Source organism: Microcaecilia unicolor, chromosome 5 (assembly GCF_901765095.1).
Source record: "Microcaecilia unicolor chromosome 5, aMicUni1.1, whole genome shotgun sequence".
NCBI classification, from domain to species: Eukaryota; Metazoa; Chordata; class Amphibia; order Gymnophiona; family Siphonopidae; genus Microcaecilia; species Microcaecilia unicolor.
Window position 1 is genome coordinate 111,149,617 of NC_044035.1, and position 21,674 is coordinate 111,171,290.

Genomic DNA, 21,674 nt, shown 5'->3' on the forward strand with positions numbered 1-21,674 from the left:
CACTTAACTACAAAAATTACCCACTGCAATTGCCCCAACCTTCAAGTATTACCCTTACAACTGCCCCACCACCACAAAATCTACCCCCTACTACTGCCCCACCTATCCATGCAAACTGACCCCACCCAAACTACTCCCTGAAACTGTTCCTGCATCTGACTCCACCCTGCAAACTGTCCTACCTCCAAAATCTTCAACTGCCCCACCACATACAAACTGCTGGAAGGCAGGATAGGATACCTTATGTTTTTACCTACTCCTACTTTACTATCATTAAATGACGTTCTCCCTCTCCCCCACCCTTCCTAATATGTACAATGTGTCTCATCCGTAATTGTCTACCCCTTAATTTTAGACTTTTTTTTCTTCCCTTCTATAAACTGCCGGTTATATCCCGACGCTGCAAAAATAAAAATATTTTTGTAGTTCTGGATATGACGGTGTGCTGGAGGTGGGAACTACCACTGGGCTGCTTCAGTAGCTTGGCGGTACTTCCTTTTTAGCGAGTGGTAAGTCTGCATTGGGCTTACCATCGCTTTGTAAAAGGGTCCCTTTATTCTGCTTATCCTAGAAATAAGCAGTGGATTTTCCCCAAGTCCATCTTAATAATGGCTTATGGACTTTTCTTTTAGGAAGCTATCCAAACCTTTTTTTAAACCCTGCTATGCTAACTGCTTTTACTATATTCTCTGGCAACGAATTCCAGAGTTTAATTACATGTTGAGTGAAGAAATATTTTCTCCAATTTGTTTTAAATTTACTACTTTGTAGCTTCCATTGCACGCCCCCTAGTCCTAGTATTTTTGGAAAGAGTAAACAAATGATTCACGTCTCTCTGTTCCACTCCACTCATTATTTTATAGACCTCTATCATATCTCCCCTCAGCAGTCTTTTCTTCTCCAAGCTGACGAGCCCTAGCAGCTTTAGCCTTTCCTCATAGGGAAGTTGTCCCATCTCCTTTATCATTTTTGTCGCCCTTCTCTGTACCTTTTCTAATTCCACTATATTTTTTTGAAATGTGGTGACCAGAATTGCACATAGAATTCATGTGCGGTTGCACCATGGAGCGATACAAAGGCATTATAACATCATCATTTCTGTTTTCCAAAACAGAATTTTAAGAATTTGCCTTTTAAGAATTACCCCTAAGTTCCTATGTGGCAACAGTGTACCTGTATAGAGATGCCAAGATGGTAGCTATGTGGCACATATTTTATCAAGAAATATTTATGTTTTTCTTATGTATGTTTGTACTCTACTGTGGGTAAAAGCAGAATATAAATTATAATAAAATGAAATAAAGAAAGAAAGAAAAAAAATGAAATGAAGCACCTGCTTTAATTTGTAGAATAGAATATAGAAGAGGTGAAATATACATTTATAATTTTGGTGTGAGGGCTTATGTGATCCACAGAGCTAGCAAGAAAGGCTTGCACCTAAATGCTGGAGATATGTGCATAACTTATATTATTCTATAAGTTATGTGCATGTCATACTCTGGCTTTTTATTTTATTTTATTTTATATTTATTTGACAAAATCTGTGGCAGATATCTTGCTAGATATAGATACTAAGTAGCAATTGTGACTAATATAGGTTATTAAGGGGGAAGGAGCAGAACACCTGTCTTTTCCCCCTTAGTAACCTATATTAGTCACACTTGCTACTTAGTATATATTTTATATCTATGCAATTTCAAAACAACACAAAGTATAACTTTCTTCAGCAAATACAGCCAATAACAGAAAAGAAGAAATAATTATGTCCATAAATAATATATAAAGGCTTCAAAAGTCCATAATAAAGGGAGAGCATGGTCAACAGCTAGGAGACCTTCCCTCCCAAAAGCAACGTAACTGAGAAAGCTCGAAGAAGTGCATTATATAAAATATATGCATATTTAGGGAATAACAGGGCTGGATTCCATATATGGCACAAAACAATTGGTGCTGAAAAAGTGCTATTCTATAAGCCACACTTAAAGTTAAGCGCAGTGTATAGAATAGCTCTTATGCCGGGAATTGCATCTAACTTTAGGTGCGGCCATTTGCACCAGCTGAAATGTGGTACAAATGTACATGTTTACATTAGGTGCATACCCCTGTTATTCTATAATAACACATGCAAATTTTAAGAATGCAACATTACGCCTGTGCCCCTCCTATGCCTAAATTTACATGCGTAAATGCCAATTAAATTGAATTAGTGCCAATACTTGTTAAAAAGCCAATTATTGGCGCTAATTGCACAGTGTTTCGTGACTTTTATAGGATTAGGGGGTTAAGGTGTATTTTTGGTATTTACGTACCTATGCTACTACTACTACTATGCGTATACGTGGAGGGGTGTAATCGAACGGGGTGCCCCTGTTTTCCTGAGGACGTCCTCGCAGGACATCCCCGAGAAGGGGCAGGGAAACCCGTATTATTGCAACAAGATAGGCGGCCATCTTTCGTTTCGATAATATGGTCGGAGACGCCCAAATCTCAACATTTAGGTCGGCCTTAGAGATGGTCGACCCTAGAGATGGTCGTCCCTGATTTTCGGCGATAATGGAAACCGAGGACGCCCATCTCAGAAACGACCAAATCCAAGCCATTTGGTCGTGGGAGGAGCCAGCATTCGTAGTGCACTGGTCCCCCTGACATGCCAGGACACCAACCGGGCACCGTAGGGGGCACTGCAGTGGACTTCAGAAAAAGCTCCCAGGTGCGTAGCTCCCTTACCTTGTGTGCTGAGCCCCCAAACCCACTCCCCACAACTGTACACCACAACCGTAGCCCTTAGGGATGAAGGGGGGCACCTAGATGTGGGTACAGTGGGTTTGTGGTGGGTTTTGGAGGGCTCACATTTACCACCACAAGTATAACAGGTAGGGGGGCGTGGGCCTGGGTCCGCCTGCCTGAAGTGCACTGCCGTACCCACTAAAACAGCTCCTGGGACCTGCATACTGCTGTCATGGAGCTGGGTATGATATTTGAGGCTGGCATACAGGCTGGAAAAAATACAAAAAAATTTATTTAGGGTGGAAGGGGGTTAGTGACTACTGGGGGAGTATGGGGAGGTCATCCCCGATTCCCTCCGGTGGTTATCTGGTCATTTAGAGCACATTTTTGTGGCTTGGTTGTAAAAAAAAAAAAGGACCACGTAAAGTCAGCCAAGTGTTCGTCAGGGACGCCCTTCTGTTTTCCATTATTGGCCGAGGATGCCCATGTGTTAAGCACGCCCCAGTTCCACCTTCGCTATGCTTCCGACACGCCCCCAGGAACTTTGGTCGTCCCCGCGATGGAAAGCAGTTGAGGACGCACAAAATAGGCTTTCTATTATGTTGATTTGGGTGACCCTGGGAGAAGGACGCCCATCTCCCGATTTGTGTCGAAAGATGGGCACCCTTCTCTTTTGAAAATAAGCCTGATAGGCACATATATGCCAATATTCCATATATTTATATGCATAATTATTCTATAAATATTATTCCTGTTTTACAGAATTACCTCGTTAGGGGGTAATTCTATAAGGAGCTACCTAATGGTAGGAGGCAGGAAAGCATATAGATGGTGATATTCTAGTCATTTACTTGCACAAGTGGCTACTTACATGCATAAATGATCACTCATAGAATACCAACTAGTGGAAGGGCTGAAGTTTGTATATGGGGGTGAAAGTTAGGTGCCAGGAAGATCTGTTTAAAGCCCATATTTTGTAAAGGGTGCCTGACCTATTTGATGCTTGTTATCGCCCATTAATCAATTGAGTTGTGCGCTGACCTCGGATCTGCGTGTAAATGCCGGTGCCTAATTTTGCGTGATCCCCATACAGAATCCTATGGTTAGAGGATAATTTTATAACCAAGTACTTAGTTTAAGGCAGCCACAACATGCCTAGTTTAAGTCCATTTTATAAATAACAAGTATATACCTTTTTTTCTTTATAAAATACTAGCTGAAAATGTGCCTCAAATTATGGAGTGATCACATATATCAACTCTAGAGCTGCTCTAAATGAGTGTACCTACATTTTGTAAATAACATGTGTAAATTGTAACATTCTTTGTAATCAATGTACAGTATGTACTAATTAACATTGCCCATGCTCCACCAAAACTCCACAAGAACAAAGGAGGACAAAAACACCCCTACGCACAGAATAAAAATCAAATAAAAGGAGGGATGGAGAGATGGCTTCCCACAGAAATCCAAAACTCCACCTATGTTCAAGCCCCAGTGAAGCTACATGCCATGCTAACAATGTGCATTCTTTTCCACTGGTTAGAATTTTAGAAGACTCCATTTACGTATTTTATTAGCGATCAAGTACACATGTAAGTGACCACTTGTGCGCACAACTGCCATCCTTTACGTGCTTTCCTACCTCCTATCACTAGGTAGCCCTATATAAAATTCTCAGCTTTGAACCAGCCACAGTAGCACAGAAGTCCTCTCTCAACGTTATGCCTTCAACTGTGTGAGATAGATGTTAATGTGTATGGTATTTGTATATTTTACAAAATGTTTATACACTCTGCCCTATTTCCGCTCAAAGCTATACTCCCGGGATTGCTTACATGGAGTCCATTTAGAGGAGGTGCATTCTTTTTTGTGCATCTAAGTTTTATGCATGCATATAATTTTATAAGAGCACTTTTCTGTGTTTTTAACAAGATTTGCATGTGGAAAAAGTTTCAGAAAATGTTCCCCTAATGGTCTAATTTCATCGTAGAGTGACTACATAAAAAGTTCAAAAAGGTTCTTATTTTATGCCTATTTTAGAATGACTAAAAAGGTATCACATTGGATATATTAATTTACAAAATCTAGAGGGAGTTCAAATCGCATTCACCATGAATCTCCAGAATAATGCATACAATTAAAAATATATTATTTGAAGACCATCATAGGTTATAGCCACCACTGAATATGTTTAGGTAAAACTCAAACACCTACCTATTTCATCATAGGCTCAATTTTTAAAATAATTTTATCATCAAAATACTAAATTTCAGACAAAAAATCTTTTAGAAATGTCTTTCTACAAGTACTTGTTAAAACAAATAGACTTTTCTTTTAGTATGCCTAGGAGACAGCCGACATGAAAATGTTTCATAAGCTGAGTCACCAAGAGCATTTCTCACTTCCTTATAACCCGTCTTCTATAGAAAAAGATGATCTTGTCAGCTGACTCTTAGGTGTTACAAGAACATAAGAATAGCCATATTGGGTCAGACCAATGGTCCTTCTAGCCCAGTATCCTGTCTCCAACAGTGGCCAATCCAGGTCACAAGTACCTGGCAGAAACCCAATTAGTAGAAACATTCCATAACACCAATCTCCAGGCAAGCAAAAAAATAAGAGTATTTGATTTTAAAAGATTTTTTTTTAAATTTTTGAATATTTTGATGGTAAAGTTTTTATTAAAAAAAAATTGGACCTATGGCAAAATAGGGTAATGTTTTAGCCCTATCTAAACATATTTTCAATTGTATGAATAATTCTGGAGGTTTATTATGAATGCTTATTTTATAATGACAACAGAGGGAGCTAAAGTTGCACCCATAGCTAATTCATGATGTTGACCATAAAAATATCCATCAAACATGAAATAATTTTGTTTTAATACAAACTCAGCTAAATTCAGAAAGAACTCAGCCAGAATCGAAGTACGTCTTCTTTTTAAAACTTCCCTCAACATAAGCAGTTTCTTACCCAGAAGAATTTGAGTATATGAAGATATCATCCCCCAAATTCTATAAATGTTACTCAAAATTGCATGCTCAAACTTGGGCACATGCCTAATGAACCAATTAGTGCCAATAATTGGGCATTAACAGCCATTGGCGCTAATTGGCAACAATTTGAATTTACATGTGCATCTTGCCAGATGCTGTTCTATAAAGGGGGCATGGGCGAGTCAGGAGCATTCACTTAATATGCCTGCAGTATTATAGAATACGGGAGGCCCATGCCTAATTTAGGTGTGAGACTTTATACCAGGTTTCAGTTGGTGTAAATCCTCGCACCCAAAATTGGGCCTAGATCCCGGCACTAAGCGCTATTCTATAAATGGTGCCCAACTCGGAGCACCATTTTTAGAATAAAGCTGAGCACTCAATTTTTTTTCAACACCCAAATTTGGGCACCATTTACTGAATTCAGTCTAATACCCCTAATTCTACATAGTGCCAATTAGCTTTAGGCCCTCAGGGGCACTTTTACCAAGTGGTGGTAAGCCTGGTGGTAGTTCTCACCCCTAGCGCACACCATTTTCAGCAAAATGCCCAAAATTGGCTTTAGACATCATATTGAAAATGCCCCTCAAAAATATTTCATATATCCTTTTATGGTGTTTTAAACAAATGCACGACCCTAGGGTATATCCTTAACAGCAGACTGGATGAGCCAGATGGTCTTCTTCTCCTGTTTGTGCTGCTACATAACATAGTTATGGGAATATTTACACTGTCACCAACAAAGGTAGACAAAAATGATTTTATTTTCAGCTTACTGATTGAAATATGTCAGTTTTGAGAAATTGCATCTGCTGTCTTTCTAATTTGCATAGTACAGGAGGAAATGCATCTCTTTCTATTTCTCTGTTGTTGCACTGCATGCAGAGTCTGGCTTCTTGGGGTTTCGGGTTAATTTTTGTCTACATTAGTACTTTTAGTTTGTGGTCACTTATCCTATATTTGAAAAGGGTCTGTCTGTGTTCTGCATGTGTGACCAAGACCAAAGTGTTGAGTTGAGATCTGTATTAATCTGGCTGGTTCAGTTTTTGCAGTAGAGGAATTGATGTTAGAGGGCTCACTGCAATATTTATGGTAGACTGCCATTTCCTTGGTAGGTCTTTGTATGAGTTTTTGGAAGTTGGTGAGTAATGGAGTGGTAGATTCATTCTATAGGTGCTGAGTAACGCTTATAGGATTCTGTATTGCTTCTAAAGATGCTTGGTTCTGGAAAGGATTTATGTTGTTATTGAGATGATACCAAAATCAGATATTTTTGTCATATGGTGAGTTCTAGGGGAAAATGCCCTAGCTGTTCCAGTGTTGTGTGAGGGAAGTTTCTGTGGATGCTGGATATGTGTTTATATTTAACACCTTGATGTTCCAGTGTACAGGATGGGTCAGGGGCTCATTATTTTCCAGGCTGCATAATTTAACTGCAACAATTTTTGCTGAGTATATCAAGCATTTGCAGAGTTTTAATTTTTCAAAACAACTTAGCTGTGCTTAAACAACAAATCTATTAGTTGAGAAGTAAGGCTACTGCCAGGTAGACTTCTATGGTCTGTGTGCCGATCATGGCTAGATAGATCTGGTTGGACTAGAGCGGGCTTCAAAGGCAATTCTAGTAGTTGGAATTTAAGCCAGGTCTGGGCAGACTTCTATAGTCTGTGCCCTGAAAATGGCAAGAACAGTTCAAGATCAACTATGCATATGTTATCATATTATATACTAGGAGTTTATCTTGTTGGGCAGACTGGATTGACCATGCAAATCGTTATGTGCTGTCATCTACTATATTATTATATAGCTCTTTTCTCTGCTCTACACTGGTAACAGGGAGTGTGGTTACTGTGAGGGTGTGAATACTGTGGGGGTAGAGCCATAGATTGCCATTCCACCCCTTAAGATCAGCTCTGTATGATTACTGGCACCCTTTTTCCTTGAAAAATAATGCACAGTTGAAAGAAGAGGTGATAATACTGGTAATTTTAGTCTACTGGATGTGGATCAGAAAATCCCATCTGTAAATCTGGGAAGAAGCAGAAAGACAGTGGATATTTTACAAGGGGCTTTGCTAAGAGAAACAGTGATGGAACCCACCAGGAAAGGATTGACACTGGATTTGGCACTTATGCCCTATTAATGTAGAAGTCTGGTTATATAATTATCCTTTATATGGTGATATTATTTTCAAGCAGAAGGCTATCCTATGCATTTACAGTATGTGGCAGAATAGGAAGAAGCTGGGCTGCTTAGTATACTCACCGCTAAAGGCTTTGATTAATGGTCATTGCAATGAGTGATGTGTGCAAAATACTGAAGTAATTTGCAGGGAACATCATTCATATCTATATAGAGAATCATGATCAAAGCTTTTGCTTCAAGGCAACAACCATTAGAGATGATGCCTCAATCTCTGTCTCTTGGCAAATGCATGATATTCAGATTTACACTAAAATAGATGTTCAGTTTCAAAAAAATATATTGACTCTCACTGAAAGAACTGTTGATGCTAAGCTTTCTCGGACACATGGAGGATATTAAATCACACCTAAAATGGTGACAGCTATCACAAATTTCCCTTCTAATACTAGTTAATATGAACACAAACTTTCTCCTGTCCTTGAATCAGGATTTCACAATTTAGAAATTTGATGTGAAATAATTAGGTTGTATCTAATGAGGGTTAAGTATGACACTGCATAGACCTCTGATTCACACACAGGCTGAAAACTAAATATGTGTCTAGACAAAACAATGGTGAGAATGCTTTATGACACCCAGCAACTAATGAAGTGCTTATTGTACAGCTAACTGAAGAATTCCCAAAGGTATCCAAAGCTTGTACAGTGTTCTTGCTTCACAATGAGGGAAGAAATAGTGTAAACAGAGAAATGTGCTTGGAGAATGGAGTTCAGACTTTCCAGAGGTAGCTTGGTGTCTGTGTGGGATAGATTGTCTAACTCTAGGATATTATACTGTACAAGAACACTACACTTGAAATATTATATAATGCAATACATGGGGAAAGAGAGAATTCACAACATAAGCAGAAACAAACATCAGGTTACATCCAGTGATGCAGAGGTTCTTGGAAGAAAACAAAGACATGGTTACATATATGGATTGGTCAGTGCTGTCCTTGAATAGTGTTGAGATGTTCAGGTATTGTGATGTGTTGGCTGACATTGAGGGTTTGGTGGGATATGATTATTTGAAGAAATGTGCTTTGAGGTGTTTTCGGAATGTGAGGCAATGGTTCAAGCATTTGATTTCTTTTGGTACTGTGTTCCATAATTTGGTGCAAACGTATGAGTAGCTGGTTTCATATGTTGATTTGTATTTTAGTCTTAGACATCTAGGGTAGTGTAGGGTGAGATAGTTTCTTGCGTTCGTGATTGCGTTGCATAGTGGAAGTTGTATTAGGTTTGCCATGTATTCCTGTACAAGACCGAAGATTGTCCTGTAGTTCAGTGGACAGAATTTTGAAGGATATACGTGATTTGATTGGTAGCCAGTAGAGGTCTTGTAGTAGTGGTCTTGCGTTCTCGAATCAATGTTTTCTGAACATTAGTCTGGCTGTTGTGTTTTGTGCAGTTTGAAGCTTCTTTAGTGCTTCTTCCCTGCAGCCAGCATATATTTCTTTGTAGTAGTCTGCATGGGCGAGGACCATGGATTGGACTAGAGTGTGGAATGTTTTTGTTAGAAAGTAGTTTTTTGTTTCAGTTTCCACATTGTGTGGAACATGTTCTTCATGATGTTGGAAATCTGGGTATTGAGTGTTAGGCTGCGGTCTATGGTGATTCGAAGGATTTTTAGTTCATTTGATATTGGTAGGTCTATTCCCATGATGTTAATCTTAGTGAATTGTTGTGTTGTATCATATGGTGATGTTAGTATTAAGTAACTCCCTGTTGAGTTTTAGCTTGAATGCCGATGCCCACAGTTCCATTGTGTTGAAGCCATTCTTGATTTTGGTCATGATTTTGGACAGGTTCTTTTTGAAAGGGATGAAGATGGACACATCATTGGCATATGTGAAGGGGTTGAAGCCCTGTTTTGGATAGTGATCGGGCAAGGGGGACCATTATTAAATTGAACAGGATTGGAGAGAGTGGAGAGCTGAATTCTGCTTTCCATGGAGGGGAGGTTGTGGAGTTCATCTTTACTTGGTATGTTCTGGATGATTAGAAACCCAGTGAACCATGCAAGTGCCTTTCCTCCAATGCCAATTTTGTCGAGAATTCTTCGTAGTATTTGGTGGTAGACCATGTCAAATGCGCTTAACATGTCGAACTGAAGTAGTAGTATGTTGTATCTGTTTGAAATTTCTAAGTTAGCCAGTAGTGTGATCAAAACCATATCTGTTCTGTGTTCAGGGCGGAATCCGGATTCGGATTCATGTAGTATGGAGAATTTGTTGATGTATTCAGACAGTTGATTGGCTACTATTCCTTCCATTACTTTTGTTGTTAGTGGTATGGATGCTACTGGTCTGTAAGTTGAGGTGTCTTTTGTGTTTTTCTTAATGTCTTTTGTGATGGCTGTATTATGTTACTTTTTTGCATTTGGAAAAGGCCTTCGCGTAGCATACATTTCAGGTGTGAGGCGAGTTGGTTAATGAATCGGATTGGTGCTGCTTCCATGATGCGGTTGGAGCATGTGTCCAGCATGCAGTAAGCGGAGGCAAATTTTTTTTACCACTTGTGCTATTGTCTCTTCTGTGGGTTTTGTGAAGATTGTCCATGTTCTATCTGCTGGTGTTTCCTCTGGAGGGTTATTGAGTTCGTCTGTTAGGGCTTCTAAGTCGGTGTCGTTGTGATGGAGGCTTTTTCTTAGTTTGAGGATCTTTTCTTTGAAGTATCTTGCCAGTTCTTTTGCTGTTGGGGGGTCCTTGTTTGCTGTTGTCAGTGGTTTGGTGTTTAGTAGGTTGTTTATTAGTATGTAGAGTTTCTTTGAGTTTTAAAGTCTGATCCTACTTGTTCTATGTAGAATTTCCTTTTGGCTTGTCTTATTTAGATTTTGTATTTGTTTTGTGTTTCCCTCCATTTGTTCCTGTTCTCTTTGGTTTTGTTTTTCATCCATAATCGTTCTTGTCTTCTGCATTGGGTTTGTAGTTTTTATAGCTCTATGTTGTTCCAAGGGGCTGTTTTGTGTTTTTGACTGCTTTTTGGCTTCATAGGGGCTATTTCGTCTAGTATAGTTGTGCATTTTGTGTCCCATTCTGTTAGGAATTCCTCTGAGTGGGTGTTTGGTGACCCCTGGTTTTCATATATTGAGGTCTAGAATTTGGTTGTGTGAACTGTTCCATGGGATTTGTGCGGTGTAGGTTTTGGTGATGTCTTGGTTCCATGTTTTTTTCCAGTAAAGGGTCATGTTCAGTTTGAAGTGGTCTGACCAAGGAGTTTCTGTCCAGATTTAGTTTTTAGTTTGAAGTCATTGCTGTGAATCTATGTGCTACTAGATCTAGTTCATGGTCTTTATTGTGGGTTTTGGTTACTGGTGGTCGTTTCAGATCCCAGAGTACGAGGAATTTGGTGCATTCTGTGGTGCTGTCTATGGTTTGGTCTTCTAGGTGTAGCTTGATGTCTCCTATTATCAGCACATTAGAACTGACTGCACAAGTATTTGAGATGAAATTCATGAGGCAGCATGAATTTAAAGGACCAAAGAATCTTTTTATTAATGGATTTAGCGCACACTAATCACTGCAGATTCCATTGCATACTAATTCATTAGTGTGCACTAAATCCCAGTGCCGTAGCGAGGGCGGCTGACACCCGGGGTGGGTCGCCGCTGCGCACCCCCCCCCTAGGTGCAGCACGGTGCCCCCCCCTTGGCGCGCACCCTCCCCCCCCCCCGGAACACATTCTTACTTGAATTAGGAAGCGAGGGGCGGGTGAGAGGGCCGATCCGCCCCCGAGTGCACGTCGCTGGGAGCTGCGTCGGCTCCGCAAGGTTCCCTGCTCTCTCTGCCCCGGAACAGGAAGTAACCTGTTCCGGGGCAGAGGGAGCAGGGAACCAGCGGAGCCGACACCCCCCCAGCGGCGTGCACCCGGGGCAGACCGCCCCACCGCCCCCCCTTCCTATGCCACTGCTAAATCCATTAGTACATCTTAGTAAAAGGACCCCAAAGTGCTCACAGATGATATAGTACTGTAATTCTAGGTGGAGCTCACCACCCTGAGATTGCAGCTCTAACAAGTTAAAATTTTTAAAATGCCATAGGGTTGAAGGATTGCTCACACACCAGGTAGAAGTTAGACTCTGTATCACATTACACTGTTTTGCTGTTTGCTTCAGATTTACTGAATGAATATAATATACACATTTTTTCATGTTTGATTTTGCTGATAACTGAATCCTGTTTGTTGATATATGATCATTGTAACCCTCTAATCATTTAAAATAAAATTTCTAGCTGCTGGTAAATAGATCCATGGAAGAAGTGCATAATTCTCCAAATGTTCTTATGTGACTTGGCTTTCACTATTTACATTTCCAAAGGAAAGACATCCTTATATTTTCTTCAGTGTCCCCTGCTTGTTTTCTGAAGACTGCTTCCTATTTCTTATAATTAGTCCAAAGACAGTTTAATTTGATTACAGCTGCTGGAACCAATCAAAACATCTGTCTTGTTTTCTCCTGAATTTGGAAATGTATTCTGAGAAGGAAAAATCACTCTGAGGTTACAGTGAAATCTAAGGTATTTAGCTTTGTGAGGTCTCCTACTGTATATGAGGGAACTCTGAAAAACAGTGGAATGGATATTGTCTTTCAATGTTTAAATATCATTTCAAATTAAAAAGCACAAAATAAACAGAACCAACTAAAATGAGGGGATAAGCATAGTGCAGCATGCTGTGCAACGTTCCTGCAGTAACTTAAAAACAATTATTGTATGTTTTCAGATGAGCCGCATCTACTGGATTGATATCAATTCATATCCAATGTAAACCACTTTTCCGCTGTAACCTTTTTCCCATTGTATTATAGTGTGTTTGTATTTTCAAATGGAGAAATTCTTGAGCAAGCTGACTATTTGCAACGTTCATAGGCATGAATGTGCAATATAAGACCATTGCAGATCATTGTATTGGGATCCCACTATTATAGAAAAGTGTAACTGTGTATTAAACACAAATTTACAATGATTATGTGGCCTATTTGTTTATTGTATGAGGCTTTTGTTTCAAAAATGTTTCCTCCACTTTGTGTTTATGAAAACATTCTTTGGAAAATAGGACCAACTTTGTTATATCAGCAGCAAAAGAATGTGGGATTTAATTATTCAGAAACTGCTAGGTAATCTATTAGCTGTGTAGTTTTCTTGTTTCCTAAAGCCTGTGGATGGAGTCAATTATTTTGGTCTTTGATTTTAGCATTCTTATTGTGCTACCAACATCAAATTCTATACTAGAGTTTAAAAGATTGTAGCATCTTATAAAAAAACACAGGGGTTGATACTCAAAATGGTTCTTCAGACAAATAATTGGGTTTGAAATTCTTTCTCCTGCAAACCAGTTAAATTTTGGCTGGACAGCTTGATGTGTACTGGGTGCTGATAATACACATTAAAGCATTTTCACAGCTTCGTTAGTTAAATAAGGTTAAACTATTAAAGCAGCCCCACATTTTTAATGCAAAATTTAGGGCCCTGTGTACTAAGCCGCGCTGTAGGCGTGCTAACCTTTTAGCACGAGCTAACACTAGAGACACCCATAGGAATATATGGGTGTCTCTAGCATTAGCGTGTGCTATAAGGTTAGTGCACCTACAGCATGACTTAATAACAGGGCCTTTACATTTGCAAAACAAGTAAGGTGATGAGGCATTTTACCCCCCTGTTGTTTTCCTACATCGAGGCTGTCCATTCCGACAGGCAAGTTTGGTTTTACAGAATTTCCGACGTCTGTTTTCGGAGGCTTTGGATACATATATATTTTAGATAATTCACATCCAAACGCTGACCCCTGAGGCAGACGTTGCTTAACGCCGAAGCACGGCCCGTGTCGGGTCACTTACCAATAAAACACTTCTGTTGTCTCAGTCTTGAAGGGCCAGTGTTGCTTTTTTTGTTTGTATATTTGTTAGAGTGTTCATCTTTTGTCTCCTGAATTGATACTTATATCAACCTGTGAATTGTGTAATTTAATGCAAAGAATAAATAGCATTACCCAAGGCAATGATTGATATTTATAATGCCAATCTTCTAGAACTTGCCATCAGCTATGGTGAAACTGGGGAGTAATCTGGCAGACAAGTCAGAGAAGGACCATGGGGTTGAAGATGACTTTGATAACATCCCTTTGATGACACCACTAGATGTGAACCAACTACAGCAGCCTTTCCCTGACAAGGTAAGTTAGTAAATGCTTAATAATACTAGTAGCTTGAACAATTTAAAATTCCTTATGAAATACATACAAGTGGTGCTCTGGTGATACAAACTTCCGTGAAATGGGAAGCTATTATAAACCTGCACATAAGTTGTGGTGTGTGTATTATATATTTCCGGACTAGGAGGTTAATGTGCTACCTTGGGGAATTTCTGCTGGTTGGTAGTATGTTTTTTTTTAAATATTTGCTCCACAGCAAATATTTGCAAGAAATTTTGCACTGAAGGGATTGGATAAACATTCATTATACCACTTGAATTGTAATTCTTTTTTTTTAAATAAAAGGTTTGTGGCAGTTTTCATAAACTTGATAAAATGAGCTGATATGCATGTTTTTGAATCACAACTCATTATTATGAATTTGCATACAGTTTCACAGATAATGGGTTACATGCAAATTTTACTAATAGCCCCAGATCAGTGAGGGGTCCTTTTACTAAGCCGCATGGGTGCCTATGAGCGCCCAATATGTGTCAATTTTGAGTTACCGCCCGGCTACTGTGTGTCCCTTGCAGTAATTTCATTTATGACATGCGTCCGCTATGCGTGCTAGAAAATATTTTTATTTTCTGGCGAGTGGGCAGTAATCGGCATTTTACACGTGTAGACCATTACCGCCCGGTTACTGCATAAGACCTTACCGCTAGGTCCGTGGGTGGCGGTAAGGTCTAAGACCCAAAATGGATGCATGGCAATTTTACCGCACGTCCAGTTTTGGCAAAAATTTTAAAAAGGCATTTTTTTACAGGTGCGCTGAAAATGATTCTGCGTGCACCCAAAACATGTCTACACTACCACAGGACCCCTGAATTTATTTGCAAAAGAGGCACAAAATATGCAAAATCCCAGTATTTTGTGGCATATTTTTTTTTGTTACATTTGTACCCTGTGCTTTCCCACTTGTGGCAGGCTCAATGCAGCTTACATGGGGAAATGGAGGGTTAAGTGACTTGCCCAGAGTCACAAGGAGCTGCCTGTGCCTGAAGTGGGAATTGAACTCAGTTCCTCAGCTCCCCAGGACCAAAGTCCACCACCCTAACCACTAGGCCACTCCTCCACTCCACTGTGTGTTTCTATGCATTTTGCAGGTTTGTTTTTCAATTGAGCACCTCTCCTTCAAAACAGCTTATGGCTTAGAATATCAGCCTTTGTGTTTGCATTATTAAAATCACATTGCTAAATATTTAGGGGCCCTTTTACTAAGCTATGTTAAGCAGTAACATGTGCTTATCGCAGGTTTAAATGCACTACCGCAGGGTGCGCTCAGGTGTCTCCGCAGTAGATTTTGCATGTGTGCACGCTACCCATGCACTAAAAAATAAAATGTATTTTTTAGTGCTGGGGCATATTTGGATTTGGAGAGTGGGCATTGCCACTTGCTAGTACATCAGGCCCTTACCGTCCACAAAATAAGTGTCTGTGACTGCTCACATGCTAATGGGAAAAATTAGCACAGGGCCGTTATTGCAGAAATGTCATAATTGGCCATTTACCGGCAGCGCTAAAAGTGGCCTTATCATGCAGGAAAGATCTATGCTAGGGATAGCACAGGCCACGTTTTAGCACTGTTTAGTAAAAGGACTCCTTAGTTATTATACTAAGGGAGGAGGAATGGCCCATTGGTTAGAGCACAGGTCTTGCAGTCCAGAGGAGGCCAGTTCAAATCCCACTGCTGCTCCTTGTGATCTTGGGCAAGTCACTTAACCCTCCATTGCCTGAGGTACAAACTTAGATTGTGAGCCCCCCTGGGACAGAGAAATATCAAGTGTACCTGAATGTAACTCACCTTGAGCTACCACTGAAAAAGGTGTGAGCAAAATCTAAACAAATAAATTATATACTAAAAGCAGTTTAGAAAGTTTGCATTATACAGTATTGCTAGAGCATTATGGAAAGTTACAGCACAGCAAATTTTGCAGAATGAAGAAATGTTAAGCTAGGAAAATACAAGCCTAGATTCCTGAAACAAACATTAAATAACTTCATTTGCTTCCACTTTCAATTCAATATAATATGTGCAAATTGTATTTTTTGTCACAAACTTTTAAAACACATTCCACAATACAACACTACATCAAAGTCATTGCGACTAGTGCTCCTTGATGTCCAATCACAGTTCAATATTATTCTATAAGCAATGAAGTCTTAGCTCCTAATGATGCTGATTGTGGCAAAACACAGCACCGTGTAGAGCTGGGATAGACTAAATGATGTATTTAATTACAAGGGAACAAGAATAACACTGATGACTGGGATCAAGCCGAGTGGAAAGAACAGCTTTTGCATTGGGTTTGGAACACTGGGAAAAGTTAAGCCGACAGAAGTGGTATTACAGAGATTTGTGAATAGAGCTGAAAATGAAGACTTAAGTGTTTCTGCTTGGTGAAAAATGACTCAGAAAAGGGTAGTTAAGGATATAATACTGAACTGTGAGTTGAAATTGAGGCGCACTAGTCACAATGACTTTGGTGTAGTGTTGTATTGTGAAATGTCTTTTAAAAGTTTTTGACAAATAGTCAAATTATTATATTGGGTTGAAAGTGGGCAATTGATTAGTTTTTATCAGCTTATTTTACATGCATATTTTATAAAGTATGGGGTGGATATTCAAAACAATTAAAGAGCCAAGTGAGGCTCCTGATCATTTAAATTGCCTGTCTGGGGTTAACTGGGTGTATTCAGCAGCACTTAACTGGGTAGAGTTGCTGAATATACCCAGTAAGGGGGAGATTATATATATGGCACCTAAAAAATCGGCACTGAAATCAGTGCCGACTAAGTATATTCTACAATCGGTTCCTAGATTTAGGCGCTGATTATAGAATATGCTTAGTTAATATTTCAGCACCTAAATCTACATGCATCCATTTACACCAACGAATACATGGCGTAAATCCCAGCATGTAGATTTAGGCACACTGGGTCTTATTCTATAACTAGGTGTGTACATTTCGGAATGCCTACAAAACACCCATTTCCCCACCCATAACCACGCCTCTTTTTGCCTCTGTGCGTTAGAAGTTCAGTGCACATGGTTATAGAACACGCTTAGTGAGTTGTGTGCCTAAATTCTAATCAGTGCCAATTAATGCTCATTATTGCTTAAGTGCTGTTATTAGCGCTCATTAGCTTGCCAAATTACGTGCATTGTCATAGAATCTGCTCTGATTGTGGCGCCGATCTCTAGGCACGCTATATAGAATCTAGGGGGTTAGCATCTACATAAGTACATAAGTATTGCCATACTGGGAAAGACCAAAGGTCCATTGAGCCCAGCATCCTGTTTCCAACAGTGGCCAATCCAGGTCACAGATACCCGGCAAGATCCCAAAAATGTACAAAACATTTTATACTGCTTATCCCAGAAATAGTGGATTTTCCCAAAGTCCATTTAATAACGGTCTATGGACTTTTCCTTTAGGAAGCCTCCAAACCATTTTAAAACTCCGCTAAGCTAACCGCCTTTACCACATTCTCTGGCAACGAATTTCACCTACTATGTGGGCAGTCTGGGGGAGGAGTCAGTAATTATGCATTTAAGTGCCAATATTCAGAGTTTAACCGCATAAGGTAGCCACATAAATAGGGTGGCATAAAACAGAAAGCTATCTTTATATGATTCATCTTATGCGATAAAGTGCTGAAAATTGCACTTAGTGTTAGCCGGATGCATATGCACAGATATTTAATGCTGGTGCATGGACACGGCTCGCAGTGAATATCCGGGGAGAAAGCCAGTGATGGCCATAAAAACACTGACCACCGCCATCAGAATATCTACCCCTATGTGCATAAATGCTAAACCCTCTGATGCCCTGCTACCGGAACACCTGCACTGACTTTAGGTAGACTTTTGAACATTCAGCCTGTATACGTGTTCAGTTTCAAAAGAAGCTATTGCTGCACATAAACTTGTTTTATTTATTTATTTATTTATTTATTTGTAGCATTTGTATCCCACATTTTCCCACCATTTGCAGGCTCAATGTGGCTTACATTTGCCGTAATGGCTGTTGCCATTTCCGGGTAACAGAATTACAAATGGTATTGTGTTAAGGTGCATACATACATGGTAATATACACGGAACGTAACATACATAGAACAGATCATAATATATGTATATAACATATGCATACATACATGGCAAAGAAGAATACATTATGGTAGAGCAAGAAGGTTCCTGAATGGTATACTGGATTGTAACATACGTTAGGTCTTCGATTATAGATATCATAGTCAATATAGGGATTGAATTATTGATGGTTCATTAGTAGCGAAGAGGATAATCAGTCAAGTGTTAAGATTTTGTTATTATCTGGATCGTGTAGAGTCTTATTATATAGTATTTAAGATGGATGTTTATGGTATGCCTTTTTTGAACAGATCAGTTTTCAATAGCCTGAGCAAAATAGCTTTTAAAATTACCCTTCCCTCCTTAAAGGCCATAAGTGTAAACCCTATCCATGTAATCTGGATATTTATTAGGTGTACCTGTGGTCCGAAGTGGAGGTTGCTGGGCTACCACATAGAGGTTCCTTTTTAAAAGAAGGTAGGCACTGAAGGGCTGGAGCAGTTGATAGCGACAAAGCCCTGTCTATCTGACTTGCAGAGCACACTCATCACTACAAAATTTGCTTCAGTCACAATACTCAGTCCAGTCAGTGCATTCTAGATAATAAAAATCACCTTTATCCTGGTGAAATCTCCCCAAATTAAAAGTACAGACAAGGAAATTGCAAAATTAGTAATCAAAAGGGGAAAGGAAAAAAAAAAAGAACAGTTCTGTAACTCAAAATCCAAATGTAAGTAATCAGATTTACTTGCTGTAGTGCAGGGGTGGGCAACCACAGTCCTCGAAGAAGGCCACAATCCAGTCAGGTTTTCAAGGCTTCCACAATTAATATGCGTAAGATTGATTTGCATGTAGTTTCCATTGTATGCAAATAGATCTCACTATAGCTTGTTCAGTACCTTGACTTGCACAACATCCTTCCTGTTTCCCAATCTGGATTTTGTGCCTTTTATTATGGAAACGGTGTTGTGTTCTCTTTTAGACCATGTTCGAACACTGTTGAGTGAAGGGAAAAGTGCATTGTTAGTCCAATTTGACTTATCTTCTGCCTTTGATTTAGTGGATTTGGGAATTATGGGGAATATTTTGAGTTGGTTTAGAGGCTTCTTATCCAGTAGATCATACAGAGTTAAACTGAATGTGGATTTATCGTTTAATTGGAGTAATCTGTGTGGAGTGCTGAAAGACTCTCCCCTTTTTCCAGTATTGTTCAATGTTTTTCTACAATTTTTGGGCTCATTGTTGGACAGAAATGGTTTTCTTCATTATATTTATGCTGATGACATTTTTATGCTGATCCTGATTCAATCTGTCTTTAACATTCATTTTCCCAAGGTTCAACACTGTATTGACTTGTTAGAAAAATGGATGCATGCCCATAGGTTAAAACCTAATACAGAAAATAAAATGAAATTTCTGTGTTTCAGTACTAATCCAGAACAAATTCCTAAGGCTATTACTACTACTACTACTACTATTATTAAACATTTCTATAGCGCTACTAGACTTACGCAGCGCTGTACAAATTAACATGAAAAGACAGTCCCTGCTCACAGAGCTTACAATCTATATTGGACAGACGAACAGACAGCTAGGGGTGGGGAAATTGCAGTGGTAAGGGTGATAAGTGAGGGTGTTGAGTAAGAGAGTCATGGTTAGGAGTCAAAAGCAGTAGCAAAGAGGTGGGCTTTAAGCCTAGACTTGAAGACAGCCAGAGACTGAGCCTGACGTACTGGCTCAGGGAGTCTATTCCAGGCATAGGGAGCAGCGAGATAGAAGGAATGGAGCCGGGAGTTAGCAGTGGGGGAGAAGGGGGATGACAGGAGACATTTACCCAGCGAACGGAGTTCACGGGGAGGAGTGTAGGGAGAGATGAGAGCGGAAAGGTATTACTATTAATCAAGTTGAATACAAATTTTCTTCAGTTGTTAGGACCTTGGGAGTTCAAATAGATGGTTCCATGTCCTTGGAAGCACAAGTTAATACACTAATCAAAAATATGTTTCTTCTTAATGAGAAAACTGCATTCTATTCAAAAATATTTTGAAGTCAACCAATATGAGCTCTTAGTGCATGTGCTACTAGTGTCATCCCTTGATTATTGTAACTCAGTTTATCAGGGTTGCATGAAGAGGATATTGAAGAGACTTCAAACCAATCTAAATACAGTGATTTGATTAATCTTTGGGCTATCTAAATTTGAGAGTGTTTCCCCTTTTCCCCCTGGATTCTATATAGTGTGCTTATATTTAGGTACCAAAGTTGGCACGGATTCTATACCGCACCTAAGTTAATTGGCTTAACAAGCTAATGAGCGCTGATTGACTTGCCAACGAGAATTGCTGACTCGTCCTCAAGATTATAACTCACCTTGCACTATCCAAGCTGGAAAGGCTGTAGGCACGGATCTATTCAGGCGTCAAGCTTTCCCTTCATCAGTGCGCAACTATGGAATGCACTTCCTAGAGACATCACCAGTCTGAGAGACTACCTTACCTTTCGCAAGGCACTAAAAACGCATCTGTTTACCAAAGCATTTTCTCTGGGAACAATATAGGACTATCGCCTCTGCCAGCTGGCATACGTGGATCCTGTTTAGTCTTATTCTTTTGTACTGTTATATGTAAAGTATCCTCTCTTTCTTGCCCTTCTACTCTACTATTCCCATTTGTATCTGATATCACCCGGAGTTCTCTCTCTCTCTGTCTCCAGTTTATGTAAGCCACATTGAGCCTGCATGTCTATGGGGATAATGTGGGGTATAAATACCTTAATAAATAAATAACAGCACTTAAGCAATAATGAGCTCTAATTGGCACTGATTAGAATTTAGGTGCACAACTTGCTAAGCGTATTCTGTAACGAGATGCGCCGAACTTCTAACGTTTCAGAGGCCAAAAGGGGTGTGGTTATGGGTGGGGAAATGGGAGTTTCCAAAATTTAGGCGCCTAGTTATAGAATATGGCCCAGTGTGCCTAAATCTACATGCTGAGATTTACACCATGTTTCTATTGGCGTAAATGGATGCACACAGATATTGATGCTGAAAGATCAACTAAGCTTATTCTATAATCGGCACCTGAGCATGCTCCGCAGTAAGGTATTTTTAGCTGCGTATGCACGCGTTAGTGCTTAAGGCAGCTTAGTAAAAGGACCCCTTAGATTATAAGCCCACCAGGAACAGGAAAATACCTACTGATCCTGAATGTAACTCACCTTGAGTTACTGAGATCATGAGTTAAATTCCTAGGGGCCCCTTTACTAAGCTGTGGCAAAAAGTGGCCTGTGGCAGTGTGAGCGCATCTTTTGGCCATGCGCTGGGCCAGTTTTTGGCGCATCCTGGAAAAAAGGGCCTTTTTAAAGGACCCGGAAAATGGACGTGCAGCAAAATAAAAATCGGCATGCATCCATTTTCGGCCTGAGACCTTAAGGCCACCCATTGACTTAGCGGTAAGGTTTCATGTGCTTCCTGGGTG

At 39.8% G+C, this 21,674-nt stretch overlaps 1 protein-coding gene across 1 annotated transcript in view; it reads left to right on the forward strand.

The window, feature by feature from the left end:
- The window catches only part of CALY (calcyon neuron specific vesicular protein), a 190,338-nt gene that overhangs the window by 113,951 nt on the left and 54,713 nt on the right, over positions 1 to 21,674 (forward strand). The window contains exon 3 of the mRNA XM_030203194.1: positions 13,943 to 14,086. Within this exon, the coding sequence (XP_030059054.1) occupies positions 13,958 to 14,086 (129 nt within the window). The 5' untranslated portion in view covers positions 13,943 to 13,957. The remainder of the gene's footprint in view (positions 1 to 13,942; positions 14,087 to 21,674) is intronic.